The 21,995-nt window shown below is 44.3% G+C and overlaps 1 protein-coding gene across 2 annotated transcripts in view; it reads right to left on the bottom strand.

Annotated features, from left to right (window-relative positions):
- Window positions 1-536: 536 nt before the first annotated feature.
- SPINT1 (serine peptidase inhibitor, Kunitz type 1) overlaps window positions 537-21,995 on the bottom strand; it is a 41,910-nt gene continuing 20,451 nt past the window's right edge. Inside the window, exons 3-10 of one of the 2 annotated variants that reach the window (XM_054970647.1) lie at window positions 17,113-17,248; window positions 12,527-12,697; window positions 11,685-11,711; window positions 10,878-11,009; window positions 7,702-7,752; window positions 7,322-7,492; window positions 5,709-5,765; window positions 537-3,661 (exon numbers count right to left, since the gene is read on the bottom strand). In XM_054970647.1, the coding sequence (XP_054826622.1) occupies window positions 3,453-3,661; window positions 5,709-5,765; window positions 7,322-7,492; window positions 7,702-7,752; window positions 10,878-11,009; window positions 11,685-11,711; window positions 12,527-12,697; window positions 17,113-17,248 (954 nt within the window). In that variant the 3' untranslated portion in view covers window positions 537-3,452. The remainder of the gene's footprint in view (window positions 3,662-5,708; window positions 5,766-7,321; window positions 7,493-7,701; window positions 7,753-10,877; window positions 11,010-11,684; window positions 11,712-12,526; window positions 12,698-17,112; window positions 17,249-21,995) is intronic. The other variant, XM_054970648.1, reaches the window with a different exon arrangement.

Below are 21,995 nucleotides of genomic sequence, written 5' to 3'. Positions count from 1 at the left end.
CACTTCACATTTGAGCCTCCTCTATACCCTCCCTTCTACATTTGATTCTCTTTTATACCCTCCCTTCTATTTTTTTCCTCTTATTTTGTTTCACTTCAATCTTCTGCTTATAGAACTTGCCAGTGTTGTGTCCCCTCCCCCAAATCAGTGTCTCTCAAAGAACAAATGAAATAGAAAATACAGAGAATATGACTTTTGTTCAAACCTGTCATTGATAAATATAGTTTACATTACAGTCACAAATACATCACTAGGATAGAAGCAGAGGAGTTTCTCCCCCCCCCCTCACCCACACCAACTGGAGGCCCAGTTTCAGGCTATGCCCACCACTAGTATTGCATCAGAAATGATCTGGCACCAGTATTACAGTGACCTTAATTGTGACCTAGTTTAGTGTTGCATTTGCCATTACAGTGTGGCAAATCAGGTCCACCATTATGAGAGGCCCGGCCTCATTTGCTTCCTCAGGCCCCTTTCAAGTCAACATGGCAAGAGGAAGTCAGGGATAGTAAGAACAAAATGTCTAAGCAAAAATATTAAAAACAATTTTTTAATTAAAATCTACATTTACAATAAGAGAGAGATCTACAAGTAGCTCTACACAGGCTCAGAAGGCAGTGAAGGTTTTCAGAAGCAAAGGATGGTGCAGGCATGTAATAAGCATGGAGAAACCTGCCAGCTACAGATCTCTGGTCCAAGCCTCCATTCTGCCATTTTCTAAGGAACATCCTTGGGCAGTCCCACACTTAAGAAAGCTCCCCGGGGTGGAGGGGACACACACATGAAGTATTATTTCATACTCCCAATATGCCCCCCAATGGTTCTGCTGGTGTTCTCTGCCAACAAAATCTTACATCCAAGCACTTTTTAAAAAGCATAAGTTTTTTATATACATACACTTGACACACAAAGGGAAAGACAAAAATACCTTCCACTATTGCTCAATTTCATTATTGGGGGAGACCAGGAGATGGGGTTGCATTCCTATTCAGTATATGAAATGAAAATGTATCACAATGAATTTCAGGACACAGGTCCTTACCAGGCTCCATCAAGTGAAAAAGTGCCAGTACTGGCTTTAGTTCCCAACACAATACTTGGCTGTGTTATCAGGTTCAGCAGCACTCGCTTTGGATGGTGGAAATGGGAGTTGGCCACTCAGCTAGTATGGATGCAAACTTTGGCTGATCTACTCATTACAGCCACCACCTGAAACTTGACTAAAACAGCCTCTGCCTATAAGGCAGGTACCCCCAGCAGCATCTAGCCACACACACCATTCCAATTACAAGCATCCCATAGATGCCACCATTAGGAAATCTGGTGGTGACGTGAAACTCTTCACATGATGAGGGTGATTCACAGGGCTAGCCTGGAGCCACTAATCACATGATGTTTGTCTGAAGCAGCATCCAGTTGGTGGTCACAGACCAGCACTCCGGAAACAGAGTAAATTGTCAGATCCTAGAAGCTAAGTGGGGGGAATGAGATGTCTAACACTAAACAATAATGTACAGCAGCAGCAGCAGCACTATTCTGATTAGCAACTTCATTAAAACATGAACATCAAGTATGGATGTATATATTTTATGGTTAGACAGCTTAAACTGGGTAGAAGAAGAAATGGAGAGCCAAAAAGTGGTGTGCTTAACATGAGTCCAGTGGAGCCATGCTGTGCAGCCCGTAGACCCCTGCCATGAGGCTGGGGAAGGGAGATATTGGCACATCCTGTTCTCTCTCTCTGTCTCTGTCTCTGTCTCTCTCTCTCACACACACACACACACAGACTTCTTCCTACATCCTTCAAGGCTCTGCGATGCAGCAACAATTTTCCTTTCCCCTTGACGATGGGTTCAGAATGCCACCTCCCACCTAGATGGAATCAGTATTGGGGACTCCCTCTTCCCCCTGAAAGCTTCTGCGAATGTTTTTTTGGGGGGGGGGGTCAGAACACCTCCTCTCAACCAAGAGACAGCACTCTGTGTCCACCACCCCTGCCCAATTAGGTGGGCAACAATGGCTTCAATTAAGTGGGCCACACTTAGCTTTAGTCAAGGTCCACTATGGCCCACATAACTGAGTTTTGTACACCAGCCTAGAATGTACCCTCTCTTCCCTGGTTGATCCGTCCAACTGGGGAAGGGAAGCTCCTCCTCCTCCTTCCTACCACTCTCTCCTTTTATTGCCCTCGAAATACCCAAAACTTCTGGCTTTCTTGGCCCTTCTTTCTTCCACAGCTCTTGTGAAGCTGGCTATAAGGAACCAGTGAGGCACTGGCTAAGCAAAAGTACATTTGCATTTCCTATATTTGAAGAGAGGAAAAAATCATTTTGTAATTTAAAGACGAGCTAGAAAGCCAGTCGTATGTTTCCAGTCACATTTTAGTTCTAAAAATAAATACATATAGACAAAACAGTGGAAAACTAGGTATTTAACATTAAAAGTGGAAACCTTAGAGATAGAAAGGGGGGAGGTGCAGGCCTAGTTTCTCGATAATTAGGCACATACTTTAGATGTATTAACATTCATTCTAAAAATACAGTGGGTATTCCTTCATGTCTCTTTGTTTGTTTCTGTTGTTGAAGATTCCTTGGAGCACCCAGGACCACCATTATACACTAACAAATCAAGCAGCTACGTATAGTGGGCAGTGGTGCGGGAGGAGACAAGGCCAGCCTTCCAGACCAGCTTCACTTCTGGGCCACCTACACCAAGGTGAGTTCCAGCAGTGCTTGCAGCACCAATGGGGTTTCCCTGGGTGCTGGTGGGCCCTTCTCCTAGCCACCGGGCACACACTTCAGGAAGGCCACAAGCACCAGTTGCCTCCCTGACCCACACCAGCATAAACTAGCTCTAGTTATACTAAACCCCACCCTAGAGGTTACAATAGATTTGGAAACAGTAGCTACTGGAGGATAAAGCCAGTTCTACTCTATGAAGCTTCTATTGCACCTTGAACCCTTTGAATGTGCATTCATATGACACAGGATCCAAGAGAAACCAGACAGAGTTTAAGGTGTTAATGGTATTCAAATGAAATAAGGGAAAAGGCGTGACACAGGGAGGAAATATAATGTAGACTGTAGCAGCTTTGCGGGAGGATGAATTCCACACCAAATCAAACTGTGGCTCAAAGTAGTACAATACGTTCTTTTACTTAAAATAATCCCCCTCCCCGCTGCCCCAAAGAACCAAGTGAAGCAGCAACAAAAGAGGCATATCACCAGGAGAAAGGGTTGAGACAGAATTAGTCTCCTCGTCATTCCTCCTTTCCTCAGGGTCTGCATTTATTCAGAACTACGAGGGATATTAAAATGGAGCTGATCAACAGTCTAAGAGAAAGGAGGGTAGGAAATCCTTCAGCTGTAGGCCTTGGTTTTAAAAGCATCAATAGTAAATAAAAACTGTCCCACTCTCCAGAAGTGGAGGGCTGCTCTGGGTGGGGGTAGGGATCAAATAGGCTTTGTAGTACTGTTGTAAACCAGGTGCTCAGTGTCCTCAGTGGTGGAGAGAACTGAGGAAAGAGTGGAGTTGGCAGCAGTCGCTGGTTGACGTCGCCGGCGATAGCTCTTTCTGTTCTTGAGGGCAAAGTAGCCAAGGATTGCCAATACAATCATGATGCAGACACCAAGGAGCACAGCAATACCCACTTCAAAGGAGCCTGTAAACAGGTGAGGAAAAGCATCATTTACTCTGTCAGCATTACCAGACAAACATCAAGAAGGCAGTAGTGCCAGAAGAATGTACTCAGACTCCAAAAGCACATGTTCTGAGGCATTTGGCTCCCTCCAAGGAAAATCTAATCTCTTCTGTTAGCTATGTTCATCCAGTTGGTCTTTTATATGCAGCTTTTGACTGGGCTATGTGACTCACACAAAGCACAAGCATTGATCTACACAGCATTTTGTGATGCATAAAGGATTTGTGAGTAGAGTCCCCTTTGCACAAGGGGTCAGTAATGGTAAGAGACTGGAGTCTCTTCCCAGAGATCTCTGGGGCTCAGCCTAACTCCACGTAGAGAACCCAGATAGAAATCCTGTGTTGTTTAAAGCAGCATATTAATGCAGATTGTAGTTCCTCCTTTACCCTCCTCTCTTGCCTACCAAGTTATGCAACACTGAGAAGTCGAAGGTTTTGTTTCACTTAAGGCCATACTGGAAGCAAGCAACAGGTGGCTCTATTATGTTCCTTCAGACTTACTCTGTATAAACCTAGAATGGTAAACAGCTCCACACCCCCGTTCACCAACCAATTAAAGCAAAGCTGTCCACGGAAATATACCCGTCATCACGTTTGCTTTCCTAAAATTCAGTGGAAAATGCACAGACAAAGTATGTTTGCATGACTCAGTAGAGGAAGTTGATGGCATGGCACTTTGCAGATGTGAGTTGTGAACCAAAAAACTGCACAACTAGCACCCCACACCTCAGAGGGTTTGGGGATTGCTTACATGACAAGTATGCATGTGTGTACACACTCACAGAATCCAATATGAACAAGCTCCTGGGTACGCCTGAGCCACTGGGCACACCCGATAGAGCCCTTTGGATTCTACCTAAAGATTATGCTTGAAGCCTAGCCCAAGCCCCACTCTAGAACATTTAGAGATTCACCTGAACCAAGATTATGGTCTGATATTCACATACACACATCCATTTTGTAATGTCCCTGACATTTTTGCAGACTTGGATAAGAAACGGATGGACTGGAGAGTGAAGTCCTTAGGGAGAAATATCCCTGAGGCTTTTACTTGCAAATTCAAAAGGCTGATCCCCTTGGATGTTCAGAACCTAGACTAATGCTCGCCATTATTTGTTTTTAGTGCTAGCCAATACACTTCAAAGAAAAAAATCACACAGTGAAATTTAAAGTTTTCCTAAGGAGTGGAACCTTCTCCCCATGGGGTGGCCAGGTGTCTAGTTTTCCCCTAGATAGTCCAGTTTTTTATTGGACTGTCAGGTGGAAACATGACTAAAATACTGGACATATTAATGTCCACTATTTGGGGGGGAGGAGCAGCTGGTCACTGGCCTGCAGGAGATGGCAGCAGCACCAGCGGGACTTCTTGCACAACCTCAGCCTCCTCCCTCTGCTTGAAGTTCTCCTGGGGAAGTGGCCAGCATGCCTGCCCGGCCTCCTGTGCCACCTCTGCCTCCTCCCCCTGCTTCCAGCCTGCCTGGCCTTCTGCACACCAGAGAAGTGCCCAGCTGGCCCACTCACTCAACCAGCTACCTGCACACCATGGAAGCAGCCGGGCACCAGTGATAATATGACTTGAAGAAGTGATCATCATGGTGTGGAGTCAGGAACACGCACACACATGTGCAAAGGACAAAGGGAGGCCATCTGGCAACCCTACCCATGAATGGGCATTCTGCTTTTCTGAGTCACTTCTAAGTTCACAATATTATGGAGCTTTGTTAAATCTAGTACCAGTTAACTACTGTAGAGAGCTTCTGATTATTGTTATCAAACTCAAGGCAATCATCATTTTGTTTGAGACATCAAGCTCATTGAGGGCCTATCAGCCAGACCACAAAGCCAAAACGTTTTCTTCTGTTCTTCCTTACACACAAACACATACAACTAACACGGTAAATGGGAATGAGGGAAAAGTCTCCATAAAGCAGATTTTCATAATAGTTTCTGTTCATGCCCAAGTATCAGTTCATGCCCAATTCCCTCCCCCACGGAGTTCAGTTACATACTTAAACTCTCACGCTGAGCTTCATATCCTCTCCATCTCTGGCCAATCACATCCGCCTCTGCAGAGAGAAAGAGTAACAGAGTGTGCCTTATAACCATGCTTGGAAGTGGCAGAAGACAATTTTTTATTGTGCACTTTTTTTAAAAGTGTATCAAAACATTACAACCCAAGAAAACATTTATAGAAAACATTAGTGACATTAATTGCTATCTACAAGGATCTACTTATGGTAAAGGTAGTCTGTGCAAGCACTGAGTCATTATTGACCCATGGGGGGACGTCACATCACAACTTTTTCTTGGCAGACTTTTTTGTTACGGGGTGGCTTGCCATTGCCTTCCCCAGTCATCTACACTTTACCCCCAGGAAACTGGGTACTGATTTTACCGACCTCAGATGGATGGAAGGCTGAGACAACCTTGAGCCAGCTATCTGAACCTGTCTTCCGCCAGGATCGAACTCAGGTCATGAGCAGAGCTTGGGTTGCAGTACTGCCGCTTACCACTCTGCACCACGGGGCTCTTACTTAAAGACCATCAAATTGTGTCGTGTTCTTATTATTCATGTCCTCCATAAACATAAATTACCAGAAGACAGAGGAGGAGAGGGAAAAAAGTGATACTCAAGGGGGAAAGATGCAATATTGAGTCTATCTTTATGAGACCAACTAAAACACTTTGAAATTTAATGTGTTTATAGATGCCCAAGTGACTAAACTTATTTACATGCTCCATAAGAGCATGCAACAGATCACTATTTTAGCACAAAGATGGGAGAACAACATGTCCCACCTCTGGTTCAAAAAAATTAATAAGACACACAAAGATTCTAGGTTTGTTTTTTTAAACAGGAGAAAGTACTGAATATGGACTTCCAAATTCTAAAATATTCATTCCCAGGGAGGATGCATTATGCGCTTTTTCAGAACATGCAGAATAGCTTGGCTCTAATCTTGAAGGGTCAGACTACAGCTCAGGAGCCCCATGTATGTTTCTAATCAAAGGACATATGTTGGTGCAGCTGGAAGGGAATTCTTCTTGAGACACTGGTTCAGCACTTGATGTCCTCCAGATGGACCACTTGCATTGTTTATTGAAATATTTATATCCCACCTTTCCTTGTGGCTCAAGGCAGCTTACAAATTAAAAGATCACAATTTAAAACTAACAAAATAAAACTATAAATAATACCCCAAAAAACTTTAGTAAAGGAGCTTTTCCCCACAACATTAGAAACATGAGAAATGCCACCCTGGGATAGATGACAAATGTAAAAAAGCTCAGCATTCCATCTCTAAAAAGCATCCATCCAGAAATTTGGAACATTCACAAGCAAGGCATTAGCGTTTTGTTAGTTCCCAGCATCTATATATTCTGCCCAAAGCAATATATTCTGCCCAAAAAGACTGCACTGCTGGCTACCATGACTATTCACCAGCCTCCATGAATTTATGCAATTTGAAAAACTCTGCTAGGGGATACTCTAGGACTGAGAATAACGAAACTTTATTCCACTGATTACTGGTCTACATAGTGCCAAGAAATTATAGCAAGGGGATTAACTCTGGGGTAGACGGCACACTTCCTCTCCACCTTTTAAGGTTAATTTACTTACTTGTGATGCCTTTGCAGGAATTTATACAGTCTTCTTCCTTTTCAAAATTATTTTTATTGCCTTCACAGCCTCCATAGGTGAAGCGATCACATTTCTCGGTGAATGGGTTGTAGTACCAGCGCGATATGCTCTCTTGACACAGTCCAGTCTCTGGCAAATCCACACAGTGACCTGGCAAAGGAGAATAAGTGGTACTGATTAAGACTATACTCATGTATATAGTATAGCATTTCTACCAAGACCTATCTGCATGAGAGAAATGCAACCCAATTCCAGTTTTGTTCTCTTCAGCCACAGTTGTGTTTGGGGAAGGCAGATGTAGCCACCAGGACCTTTGTCAAATATGAAACTCATTCCATCAGCGTTCATTATATACCTACCTTGGTTGTCTGTAACATTGATCTTGTGTAATTTATTGAATCCTTGAATATCTGCAAAAGATACCAAAAGAAAACTGCTCAAAATGACAGATATTTTCACTCCATGATGCAAAAGAACTCCCATCAATGTGGAAAGCACCCTACTTGGATGCTGTATCTTTTTGCTAGTTCTTCATCTGCACTCCTGAATCTCCCCAACTACTTCTGCTTTTAATTTTAGCTATAGCTATTGCAGTACATACTACAAATCACACTAAATTTAAGTTTTGCACCTAGGCAATCCAAATTCCATGCCAGGAGAAAGTGAACTCTCCAGTGAATTATATGAACATGCATTTTTCTCTTATTCTTAAAATATATTCGGCAATGTCCATTTTGCAGAATTTATTCTGGATTTGTCATAGGGAGAAGCAAAAACAGCTGGTTTAAAGTATGTTGTCACCCCATGAAAGGTTTAATTTTGGCCCCCTGAGGTTATTTCCTAGGAAACACAACATGGTCTCTATAGAAAACAACCTACCATTTCCTGAAATTCAATTTTCTTTTATTTTAACGTTTAATATTAATTAAATATCAGTTCATTGCCAGGGATCACAACCATTACAAAGAACACTTTTTAACAAGTGTTACAATTTATTCTCCTTTCTTAAAAATATAAAAGCATTATATTCTCCTTTAGCCAACTCAAAATAATGCCTATTTGTTTTGTTACTATTGTTTGGTGTCACTATAACTGATGTGATTCCAACAGTGCTTAATAGAAAGACTGAGCTAGGCAACCATGAAGAGTGCCTGTGTCCATCCCCCACTGCCTTGCCCAAGAGATATGAGTACATGGACCTGTTATGCACTGTGACCTGAGGAAGTCTGGAATGGAACTACAAACAAAAGATTGTTTGACAGTGCTACTGAATTCAGGAGACGCTGATATAATAATGAGACCAAGCCCATCTAGTGGGATTTTGTAGAAGGACAGAAGAATACTGCTTCCAAAAAGCCAATCAACGTGGCTAAGCAACTGTTTAGTAAAACAATTGGGATCCCACCACCAGTCATACATCTATTGACTGCTACAGTGAGATGTGTTCCTTACATGAAACTGGATTCATGGAGAGAATCCTTTACCAGCAGAAATTCAGCCCCAGAACTATTTAAACTTGCTGCTGAAGCACCAATCTTGCTTCCTTTTCTGGCCCCAGGGCTGGAAGGGAACCAACCCCAGCTGGCCATAGAGTGTTCAACACGCACCTACTGGACTCAAACCACTTAAAGGAATCTTAACTCACAATCTGGCTACGAAACAATGAGAAAGTCCATCTTTATTGATAAGAACCCATTCATAAGGGTGTGGTGAAAAGAGATGAATCTGCACGTCTCCCATTGCCAGTAAATTACAAAACAAAGCACGGAAGAGAGTTAGAAAAGCCTTTCACGAACTTGCTAAGCTACCCACTACTGGAAGCGAACTTATGTAGACCAATAAGGCAGGCTTTATCATCTGATAACAAACTCATGCACTACCTTAATGGTAAAGAGCTTATTTTCTAGCACTAATACAGACTGATTGCTATTCTGCTGATGGCAGCAGACTTCCAAATATTCCTCAATAAAGCAACCTTTGTTACAATCAAAACGCTGTTCTGTTAACATTGTTTCCGTTTGGTGCTTTGTCCACCCTAATCCCATTTTGACTTTAAAATTATACTTTTAATTGCAAACGTGATTTGCCCAGAGTGATTAAAAAAAAAAAAAGATTTGCTCAATGTGCATGGGTGGAGCAGCAGAAGCAATCCTACTTCTCCCATCTCATGTTCAATCTATGCATACATTATGTGAATAGGACTTCTTTCAGATTCTGAAATTCTGAATCAGTGTGCATTGCCCATACTTTCAAGCATCTCTTTTTCAGCTACAAGGGCTGGAAGGAAATTTGCTTTGCTGTGGTAAATGAAAACCAAGATTCTTAGAATGCTGAACCTTGCACCAATAATACATCTGGCGCTCCCTCTGAAGGTGGTATACACACCATCCTGCCTATAGTGAAGATATATTTTAAACAAAGGGGCAAAGATGCAACTGCCTAGAAATGCTAACTATGACAAAATGAGATTAGCAAAGAGAAATACTGGAGTCAGTTAAAAGACAAGTTTCCATATGCAAGCTGCTTGTTTTGTTTTCTCCCCATGCAACCCCCCCACCTCTAAATACATTAAAACGTGTAGAAAAACGTCATTATAAACTTGTCAGCACACCAAAACAGCTAGCAGCGATTCCAGCAATTGCAACTGCTGAAAGAATACTGCTGGATATATCGGAGTCCAGTCCTGTTTATATCCACATAAACCTGTACTCAGGGCCAGAGAGAAGGGATCACATGCAAGGAAGTATCTGACCAGCATATGTGAACCACCCTTTGGAATTTATTTTAAATTTCAGAATAGATTTTATAAGCTACATGGAATATTAATATAATGGTTAAGTATTGTTATCTGCTACTTGCAATGAGATGAAATTATGCATTACGTCCTCTCCAGAAGTACTTTGATTAAAGTGATTATTATGGAAGGAGACACTCATTTACTAAACTAGTAAGAAGCTTTGATTCTCAGTCAAAAAAAAATTCCAGCGGGAGAAAACCGGGAGACCAAGACCCTAGGGCAAGGGGAGAATAATATATGGCATCTGCAAGGAGTTAAATGCATCAAGGATTCCCCCCCACCTCCGCTTTTAGACAGAGCAGCAGCTGCAAAAACTATTTGCAAATTACAAGCATAGTATTGATTGCTGAAGCAACAGGAATTAAAAAAACTAAAAATAATAATATATAGAGAGAGAGATGATATACATAAAAGATAAAAGATAAAGCCTCAATGTAAGGAAGCCAGTCATCAAAAATAACAAACACGAAGCTACTCAGTCAAAATGGTTCCTCAAGCACAGTACTGCAGCATATTCTGCGCAGCAGCGGCTCTCTAGATTCTCAGGCAAGGGTCTGTTCTAGCACATGGTACCCCAAATCCTTTCAAACTGGAAATGCCAAAGACTGAACCCTGGGATCTGCTGGCTGTTCTACCACTGAGTTATGCTTCCTTAAGAGAAAGAAAGGGGCGGAGTTGGTTTGATAGGCTCCCATTTTGTAACAGTGTGCCACCCAAGTTAGAGGCTTATTTACTTACATGTCTCACAAGACCAAGACTCCTCATCTGACCCATCTAAGCAATCCTTAGTGTCATCACATTCCAGGTAACTATCAATACAACAGCCATCTTTGCATTTGAAATAGAAGGGAGGGCACTCTTCATTGCACACTGTGTAAGAAACACAGATTTTAGTCCTTTATGCACTTTGCAGACAAATGTCCCTTCCCACTCTCCAGATGCTCCAGGAAGTAATTTGCTTCTGACTAATCTCCCTCAGGCACAGCAATATTGGACCGTAGCCCTGCAAAGTGGCCCCATCACAGTTCTAACATTTGTAGTAGCAGCAGGAAAAATTTCCATTTTGCAAAGCTGCAAGCACAGTGTGAAATCCTGAATGCGCCACACGTCTGCCATACAAGAGCAGCCCTACATTTGCTAAGAATCCTGGAGCCTCCCCCACCAGCAGGCAGAGGAAGCTGGAAGCCACAAATCAAATAGAGGCTAATTTGCCTTGCCTTCTCTGCTCTAATATCTTAAGAAAAGCTATTCATAAAGAAGAGAGATTAAGGGAGGGGTGAGTGGGAATCCTAAACCTGTTCTTTCAGAAGTAGTCCCCCCCGAGAGTTCAATGGGAGTTGCATAAGTGGGCACAGGAATGCAGCCTGAGGAAGGTGGCCAGTGGCTCCTCCAGTACTGTGCACATTGATGTGGGAGATACCTTAATCAATGGGTATACTATGTTGCTAGGCTGTAAGAGACTAGCCAGGGAAGTTTGGTATTGAGCACTGAAATCAGCGAGAAAGAAGCTGGACTGGAATCATGGACATTCTCAGAACTGCTTACCTGGTTTCTGCCGTTTTTCAACAGCACCTAAAGAAACAGAAGATGGGAGGGGTATGAATTAGCAGAATGATTGTTTATGGTCTTTCCCGTTTACATGACCTAGCTTTCAACTACAAATGAAATGTGATACATGCTGAAGTACAGAGAACTAAGAGGATCTAAGACCTATTAAGCAGGTCTTTCACTGTGTTACTACCAGGGAAGGAAAAATGAATTTTTTAATACTGTATTTATTTTATTTATATGTTGGATTTATATCCCACCCTCCCTGCAAGCGGGCTCAGGATGGGTCACAACATCATATTAACAGTAATTACAACAATGTATAAATACCATAAAATATACCTTAAAATTACATAAAACAGTAAACAGTAAAACACAACCCAACAGTCAAAAGCCCATTGCTCAGTGGTTATACCATAAGATTCAGCAGGCAGCTGAAGTAGTGAGCTTTGATTAATATAGGACCATATTCCATTCTCACTTGAGTGTCTCTCTGGCAAGTCATACTAAGCTAATAGTAGGAAAACAAAAAATAGGTCTTCTTTACACACAACAGCAAGTTTCCAGCAATCTTCCAGAGATGTGTTTTGTAGAAACTGTCATACTCTAGGCTCATTCTTGTCTGCACAATACTCAGAGCAACAAAACCCATTGCAATCCTCTGAAGGCAAGTACAAGAAATTAAAAAAGAGCAACTCGACACACTAGGCACATCACATCAGCACTTCATAGGTGGGTGCATTCCTCCAAAATAATTATTGACTGCATCCAACAAATGTTATGGTCTCCTGCCGTGAAACCCCGAAACCTGGCAACAGGAGTCTTTTCAAGGGGCATACCTGCAACATTCTTGCAAGCAAGTTTACATTCCTCTTCCCATACGTAATTATTCTTGTTGGCTTTGCAGCCTCCATAGATGAAGCTCTCACACTGCATCTTCACTGGATTATAGTACCACCGAGGGAAGGCGCCTCTACACCGCCCTACCTTTTGAGGAGCCAAGCAGTGCTCTAGAACAAACAAAAGGGCAATTACTTTAGTACATCCAATAAATGACCACAGAGAGCACAAAGTGGACATAACTTATTCCCAAGAACTTATAGGATTCATAGCTGGACTTGCAATCATTCCTGAAAAGAATCAATTGTGGGAAAGAGATCACCACCACCAAATGCAGGACCCGTAATTATTACTTCCGTTTAGAAGACTTCATGATCTGGAGAGTTGTTCTGCATGGGCTTGCTCCCTTGGAATGAAGTCTTACCTTACGAACCATACCGAAGGTGCAGAGTGGTGAAGTGGTTAGAGTACAGCTGAGGAGACCAGAATTACAATTTCCATTGTGCTGTGAAGCTCACCAACAGTTATTGGGTCGGTCTCTCTCTAGTCTATTTCACAGGGTTATGGTGACAATAAAATGAGAAGGGGAGAATAATATATGGCATCTGCAAGGAGTTAAAAAAGCAGGCTTGGCTCAGCGCAGACTCCATTTTGTGTGGATCTGAGACTGTGGCTGCTGGGTGCTCTTGCTTGCTCTGGCCGCGCTCTTCACCTTGGATTACTGGCTTTACCTGCCTGCTCTGCTTCCTGGTCTTGCTGCTACGGTGCTGACTGCCTGAGGAAGGCCACCTGGCTTCACCTGGCTTTTGAGTCCCTTAAACTCCTTTTACCTGTTTGGAGGGGAATGGGGGGTTGGGGGTTGGGTGGCCTTGGGTTGGGTTGGGGAGCAGTTAGGTAAAGGAGAGTTTTCTAAACTTCATGCTTAGTTATTAATTGCTTTAATGAAATGGTGTTGGGAGTTGCTTTGCTTTACTGTATTCACTTGTTCAGAGTTGGTTGTTTGCTGTCGGTTCTTCTGTGGAATGTTAACTTTATTGCAGGGGTGGGAGGGAACAGGACAGGCAGCAATGAAGGGCTGCTGCAGCCGGAAGCTCTATCTTGAGGCTCCTGAGCCAGTGAGCTAGAGCAGCAGACTGCAGAGGCTGGAGAAAGAAGAACTTGGGTTTCCCAAACTTACCCCCCTCCCCTCTCACTTTCTGAGGCCAAGAGAGATCCATCCTATATTAAGTTACAGATGTGTTTGCTTGCCCTTGGCCTTGCACTTGGTATTTCTGTTATTGCGTGGCTGATGATATGGGTACTAGCTTGGTTCTGTTCTGGTGTTCCCCCATTGGCCCTGGGTTCCACCTGGCTTCTGTGAGTGACAGTGGTTCTGTTGGGCTTGCAACAGTGCGCCTTGCTTCAGTTGGATTTGGATGGAAGGTGCTTGTTTGACATGATTCTCTGGTTTGATGTTGGTTCCCTTGCTTCACTTTGGTTCTGGAGGGGTTTTCCATTCCCTTGCTTCAGTTTGTTTTTGTTGGGCTTTCTCTTGTTTCAGCGTGCATTGCGACTGTTCGTTTGGCCAGTGGCTGCCTTGCCCCGTGTGTTTTTGTCTGAGAGCCAGCTTGGAATTTTTTCACACCATAAGAAACAATGGAGAGTGACTAGGGGCATCTTGTTCCAAAACCCATAGAATTGGACCCCAGTGTCCAATCTTCCTGAAACTTGGGGGAGGTCTTTAGTGGACAGTCAGGAGTAGGTTCCCTGGATATTTGGTAGAGTTTGCTTGAAAAAATGCCCCCAAGCTCCCCAGATAATTTTCCCCATAGGGAATATGCACGCACATCCAGCTTGGTGTAGTGGTTAAGAGCGGCAGGACTCTAATCTGGAAAACTGGGTTTGATACCCCAGTCCTCTGCTTGAAGCCAGCTAGGTGACCTTGGGTCAGTCACAGCTCTCTCAGCCCCACCCAACTCACAGGATTGTTGTGGGGATAATAATATATTTTGTAAACTGCTCTGAGTGGGTGTTAAGTTGTCCTGAAGGGCGGTATATAAATTGAATGTTGTTATTATTATATATATTATAATAGTTTCCAAATAAATTTGGGATTTGCTAATAGGAGTGTGCATCTGGAAAGTATCTGTTCCATATTCATTTCTGGGGGTTATGGAACAATCCCATCCCATTACTGGTTTGTTCCAGCTGGGGCAGTGCTGGCTCAGAACTGATCCTTTTTGTTTGTTTGTTTCATGAGTTTTGGCCCCTTGGATGTGTGGTGTGTGTGTGTTGGCCACACATGCACAAACACATGCTCTTCTTTTCAAGGGGACGAGGATCTGGGACAGCTGTGTTTGCATGCAACTGCACCAAAATTGCACAGAAAACACAGTCCTCCCTCTAAACCATCAAGCCACCAAGTTTGAGCGCACACAACAATGGGGTTCTGCATTTATGTACCCCATAGAATGGGAAAGATGCATGTCATGGCAAGTGTTGGGCAGCTGCACGCACGCGCACACGCACACACACACACACACACACTGTTCTTTTTACATTGTCCAAAAACCCGTTATCAATTCAATGAGTTCTCCTCAAGCGCATGAAAACTCACATAACAATGGGAAAGGTGAAAATATGTTAGATAAGATGTTGTGTCTGTTTAAAGCTCAATTAACTGACTCAATTTGAAAGGTCAAGTGCATGACACTAAGGCCCTTTTTGCACTTATGGTTTAAACCGCCATTTATGAGTATTTGCTGCAATCGCAATGGATTCAGCTTGGCGCTCCCACGTTCCACACCGTCTGAGGATGTTTTGTTTTGGCATCTTGTTTTTCATGTTAGACTGGCTTTGAAGCCTCGGTACAGTTTTGGGCTTTCAGGGCTTTGCAATTCATGTCATGCTTTTTTTTTTTTAACTTTGAGCAAGAGAATTAACATTGCAACGTTGGAACCCATGCCCCCATTTGCTGATTAGGCTGTCCCCTGAGTTCTGGGGGGAAACATATACTTGTCAGGTTTGTTCCACTTTCATTTATTTTTTTAAAGCGAAGTCAAGAAAGGGTTAAAATGCTGCTGCTTCATCTCCTCTCAGCTGCTTACCTGCCACTTTGTTTCCAAAGGGCTGTGTAAAGCACTTGGGATTTTTTTCTCTTTGGCAAAGCCAGAAACATGCCTGGGAGGGAGGGAAAAGCAGCCATTTAATCCTTTCCTGGCTTTTAAAGTCAGCAGTACTTTAAAAGCAGCAAGGTTAGGAATCGTTCCTGGCTTTGGAAAGGAAGGAAGGAAGGAAGGAAGGAAGAGTGAGTGAGTGAGTGAGTGAGTGAGTGAGTGAGTGAGTGAGTGAGTGAGTGAGTGAGTGAGTGAGTGAGTGAGTGAGTGAGTGAGTGAATACCTGGGAGGAAGGAAGCCAAAAGAGAAACAGCCTTATGACCCTTACCTTGCTTTACTGATAAAAATGGCAGAAAAGGCATTCAAAGAGCTGAGGAGGGTGGGAGTGGTTAAGTCCACACAGACCAATCAGCTTCCAGGGAAAAGGAGAGGGGGGAGAAGAGAAGCAGAAGGGGAGTATAGAGTTCGCACTGACAATAACTGGGCCATATGCAACTCAGCAGCGGCTTAAAAATAATATTGCAGTATGTCCACAGGGGGGAAAAATCAGGGACAAACAGCAGTTCTGTGTCCCATGACTACCCTGCAAGTGTGAAACTCCTGCAAACATGGGAAGCAGAACAGATACTGAAATTCTTTACAGTTCCAGTGCAAAAAGGACCTAAGAAGCAATGTGAATATTAACAATATTACCTAGAATATTACCACTTCATTGTTCTTCAAGGTCCCACGCAGTCTCCCAATCAAAGCAATTTTATTTATTTACATTATTTATAGTCTGCCTTTCTCACAGAGATCCAAAGCAAATTACACAGTGTAATTCAATACACAGTATAATTCAATTTGCAGCATGGCACCTGCAGAATGTCCTGTTCAGATGAGTGAAGCTGCCATGGAGGAACATAGGGAGAGGAACACTGCCATAGATCTGAGGGGCCAAAGCCATGGAGGGGCTTAGTTGTAATAGCCAAAAATTTGAATTGAGATCGATAATTAATGAGTAGCCAACGAGTGACTGCAGAATGGAAGTAGTAAGCATGTTCTACCTAGCTCATGATAACAATTGAGCTGCAGAGTTCTGTACTAAATGGAGTCTGAGTTGACTTTGAAGGGAGACCTATGTTAACTCTTAACTGAGTCTGCAGAAGTCAGCTGAACCTCTTTGCAAGTGAGGAGCACAATGTCCTTCAAGATCCTCACCTTCCCAACTAGCATCACTTACATCTTGTCTGAGTTTAGTTTCAATATGTTCTCTTTCAGCCAATTGACCACAACTGTTAGGCAGCAGTTTAAAACCTTTATTGCAATTGAAGCTGAAAGTAACATTATAGCCCAATGGTCATCAGACCACTCTCATTTATCTCTCCATTTTCCAGCCAATATTTACTATGTTCCCCTGTGTCTCCAGTGGGCCAGTGAAAGCCAGAATTAACAGCTCTAGATGCAGTCCTCTCTAAACTATTGAAGGTGTATCTAGGCTTATAACTCACCAGCCGTCTGCTCTGCATTCAGTACTGTGACAGTGACATCGGTTGAGTTTCGCTGCTCAGCAGTATCTACCACTGTCAACTGGAAGACATAGATCCCTTCCATCAGGTTGCTGACCACTGCATGATCATTTTCTTTCTAAAAATGCAAAATGTAAGGAAAAGGATCTTGAGAAAGTACAACATAAACTACAGTGAGACTTTCAGCCCCACTGACCCACATTAGCTCAAGGTCAGTCTTGCCCTTTCATTGTCAGATGGGTATGACTTGACATTAGCCTTTGGCCTCTTAAAGTCTTTTCATTTATTCCGGGCTCATGTGTGTAAGAGACTAGTAGCGACAAAGCCACAGTATATTTTAATCATTCGCACATTCTAAGCCATAGAATTCTATGTAGTACACAGATTTTGAAAGCATGGATGCTATTCCTCTCTGCTTTCACATTCACAAGCCAGTATCTTGTTTTCAGAACACCTCAAAAGTCATCATTTGCCCACATTTCACATAGGTCCAGATAGACAGCTTACCCACAAGTTTATTTTGCCATTTTATTATTTAGTTATTAAAATAAGGGTTCTTTTGCTTTTAGTAATAAATTATTCAACTACTCTGACCAACAGATCCAAATATACATTTCTGTAATCTACAAAATCTATATTACAATCACCCTTAACCCTAGAATCACCTATGTGACTGTGGTCTCCTTTGGGGTTACAGCCCTTCCAACATAATTCTATGTCAGTTTTATAATCTTAGGAATCTATCGAAATGAAGCATTACTGCAAGGCAATACAGTATTAATGTATAGTTAAAAAATCAATAGTTTTAACATGGAGATTGAAAAATTGTGATGATGACTTTAAAAAAATCATATGGCAAGAAGGGAATCAGCTTGCATTATGTAAACACTGGTTTCAGAATGTCTAATGAGAGCCAAATTATATGCAACAGGAGAGCCACATGTACTAGAGCTCAGTGTGACTTAGTAGTCAAAGGGATGGACCAAGATCCAAGAGACCAAGGTTCAAATCCCCACTTTGCCACGAAACTCATTTGGGTGACCTTCAGTCAGTCACTTTCTCAACATAACCTATATCACCAAGTTGATGTGTGGTTAAAACTGAGAAAGGGATAAAAATGTACAGTATCCAGAGTTTCTAGGAGGAAGGGTGGGATAAAAATGTACTAAACAAAAACAAAGATTTCCTCCCCCCCAGCCACATACACACAATAAGACTATGTTTCTGGCTGCAAAGTTCCTGAACAACCTTGCACAGGGTAAAGATTGTTCAGAGTATCAGTCCAAGCTTTTTCATAATCAGGGATTTGCAAAGAACAGATTCCCAGGACAGAACTCTTGCTGGCTCTTATCCCGGCTGGGAGAAAGCAATCCTTTGCCATCTCTCTGGTGCCAGAACAAGCAGTACATCTGACTCAGCAGCAACCATAATTCTGGAGCATCTTCCTCATGTTTTCAAGCATTTTGTAGTCTGAATTTTAACAACTGCCAAGAGCTCTGCCGCTCCTTGTATTGGGCTGCAGTCAGTCCTGGAATCCACCTAAGCTGGATTTGCCTACTCTATTCCAGGCAAAGGATTTCACTAAAACATATATGCAGACAGTCATAAAGAATATGCAAACAGAAGACCAGTTCCTCTTCTTTAGATCTGACCAGGTCTTACACAATCAAATACAATGTGTACATGTGTTTGAAATTTGAATATCCTGCTGTGCTTAAAAAAAAGCTCAACGATGGCTTCCAAACAGCCTCCCATCCAGTCAGGGATCAGGCAGAGATACAGTTAGCTTAGTACAAAGATTTTGGCTTTTGCTTCAGTTTAGCAACACTGCTCTATCTCTAAATATTGTTTCTCTTTACTGCTACATGTAAGGCGGCTATATTTTTATATACTTATACATGCCCCCTTTCTTTCCATCATGGTACTCCACATGGAACATAGGTTCCTAGGTGTCCTCCTATCTAGATACTGACCAGGCCTAGACCTGTTTAGCTTCATCAAGGTAAATATATCACATCCCCTTAGACTAGTGTTGCTAACCTCCAAGTGGGGCTTGAAGATCTCCTGAAATTATGACTAATCTCCAGACAACACAGATCTATTCCCCTAAAGAAAATGGCAGCTTCAGAGGATGAATGCTGTGGAACCACACCCCTGCTGAGCTCTCTCCCTTCCCCAGGCTTTGCCTGCCAATCTCCAAAAATGTCCCTAACCCAGAACTGGCACCCCTACCTTAGACTATGCTCTGGATCCACTGAAATTCTGCATCATATTATCCAGCTTATCCACAAAAATGGTTACATGCCCAATTATCTCAGTACCTTTTAGTCTCCATTCAAATCCACTATAACAGGCACACACCTTACCCTTCAACCCTACTCTCTGTTTCTGCTCTAGATGTAGACAATTCTAACATAATCATTCATTTCAGAGTTTTCTGAGCTTTCAAGCAGCTCAGGGCTGCCAGCCCCCCACCCCCAACAGGGAGATGATCTGCTGCCAGCAGATGCTTCCCACTGCCACTCAGCTGGTGGGAAATTGGGGGGGGGAGGGACATTGGCAACATCCCAACATGTTGGCATCACTCTGCTGTGCCTGAAAGTGATATCAGTGCATTGCTACAGGACATTCTGGTATTTGGGTAAAACTCTATGGGTAAACCACAGAGTTTTGCCCAAATACCAGAGCATTCTGGGCATCCCCCAGAGATGTACTGATGTTCTGCCTATATACCAGAGTATCCCTGCTGACATCTCTTCTGGGCATCTGGGGAGTAATGTCATTGCATTGTTGGTGAGCCCTCCAACCCCCTGCCAGTTGCTGAGGGACCCTGCAACCCTATAGCAGTTCCATCCAATATCTGTCATCCAATCTTTAAGCCCAAAGTTTATATCAACAATTCCTTTCTGTCACCTTTGAGATTCTGGCTCAAAACCAATTATCTTTCACTTAGCGTAAATGATATATAGAACCAAGGACCTAAGAGAATTTGCAAAGAGGCTAAGAATTGCATTCATCCACCACCTTCTATTAAAATATTTCTATCCTGCTTTTCCAGTATGTGTTCAAAGTAGCTTGACATAGAAAAACAAATTTAGAATAATGCAAACTAAAAGCAGAATTATGCTGCAATCTTATTTACACTTACATAGGAGAAAGCCCCCACTTTATTAGGCAGGGCTTACTTCTTGTCAGGGCTTGCCGCAGCTGCCGCTGGGCGTGGCACTGGGCGGTCTGCTCCTGACGTCACAGGGGGGCCAGGGACTCTGCAGGACCCTGCTCTGTGGAAGGAGGGGCGGTATACCTCACCCAGACTCCCTCTCAGTCCACTCGCTGGCCTGCTCAACCTGGCCTGCTTACCCTCTGTGTCCTCCATCTCCTCCTTCCAGAACTCTCCTCCAAGCCTCCACCCTTGCATCCTACTGCTCTCACTCCACATCATCACTCCTCACTCACACCCACCACCGCAGAGCTCTTCCCAGCCACCCTTTATAGGGTTTCCTTTCTCCACCCCGCCCTCCTTCCAGGCTTGTTCCCTCTCCTGACTGGGCCCAGCTGTGCATTCCTCCAGGTGTTTCCCTCCAACCACTAATCCCTCCTGGGCCCTTTTGCCATGCTGGCAGGGTGGGGTTGAGTGCGAGCCATCCCCAGCTGAGGGCTCCTTGGCCTTGCTCACGAGGAGCTGCCCCGGCCAGCCTCTGTGCTATTGGGCTTGCCTGGCCTTGCTCCCGAGGAGCTGCCCCAGCCAGCCTCTGAGCTACTGAGCTTGCCTGGCCTTGCTCACGAGGAGCTGCCCCAGCCAGCCTCTGTGCTATTGGGCTTGCCTGGCCCTGCTCACGAGGAGCTGCCTTAGCCAGCTTCTGCGCTGCCTGCTCAGCAATGCTGGGCGGGGTTACCCATCTCCTCCCCCAGAATGCCTGTGGCAGCCCCCCCTGGAGAGGCTTGGCTTCTAGCAACTCCTGAGCCAGGCTGCTGTCTTCTAGCCATGGTGTGGCTCTGGGCTGCAGCGGCGGCGTCCTCTCCCTGCCAGGTAAGGGCTCTGCTTGGGTTGCTGCTGCTGCTGCTGGACCCACCTTCTCCCTGCTGTGTCCCTTTCCCTCCGGCCTGCTTAGCCCCCTCTCTTCCCCCTGGAGGGTGGGGCTGGCTGGTTTCTCCTTGCCCCCTCCACCCCTCTGAGGTACTGGCCTTTTGCCCCTTCCCCATGGAGTAGGTAGGTTCTGGCCCTGGTTGCCGGCTTGGGGGGTGGAGTTGCTGCCACCCTTTTGTCCCCTGCTGTTCCCTCTTGTCAAGTCTGGGGGCTGGGGCTCAGACCCCGGACACACACCCCCGCTTGGCTTTGAGTTGTGGGGGTCTGGCTCAGTCTCAAACATGCGGGACATATAGTCCGCGTCCACATGCCGTGCCCCCCGGCGGTATTTGATGGTAAATTGGAAGGGTAGAAGGGAGAGGTACCAGCGTAGCACCCTGGGGTTGTGCGCCTTCATGCGATGGAGCCACTGCAGGGGTGCATGGTCCGTCAGCAGTATAAAGGGGTTGTTGGCTAGGTAGTACTGCAGGGCCCCCACCGCCCACTTGACCGCTAGGGCCTCCCGCTCCACCGTGGCATAGCGCTTCTCGGCGGGCTGTAGCTTCCGACTCAGGAAGAGAATCGGGACGTCTGCTCCGTCACGTTCCTGGGTCAGCACAGCCCCGAGGCCGGTGTCCGAAGCGTCTGTGGCCAGTGTGAAGGGCCGGTCAAAGTCCGGGTTCCACAGGGCAGTGGCGTTAGAGAGGGCGGAACGCAGGTCTTTGAAAGCTGCCTCTAGTTCTGGGGTCCACCGGACTTGGTTGGGCAGCCCCTTCCTTAAGCTGTCCGTCAGGGGCGC

The sequence above is a fragment of the Eublepharis macularius genome, chromosome 2 (assembly GCF_028583425.1).
Source record: "Eublepharis macularius isolate TG4126 chromosome 2, MPM_Emac_v1.0, whole genome shotgun sequence".
In the NCBI taxonomy this organism is placed as follows: domain Eukaryota; kingdom Metazoa; phylum Chordata; class Lepidosauria; order Squamata; family Eublepharidae; genus Eublepharis; species Eublepharis macularius.
This window is presented reverse-complemented; position numbering and strand designations above follow the sequence as displayed.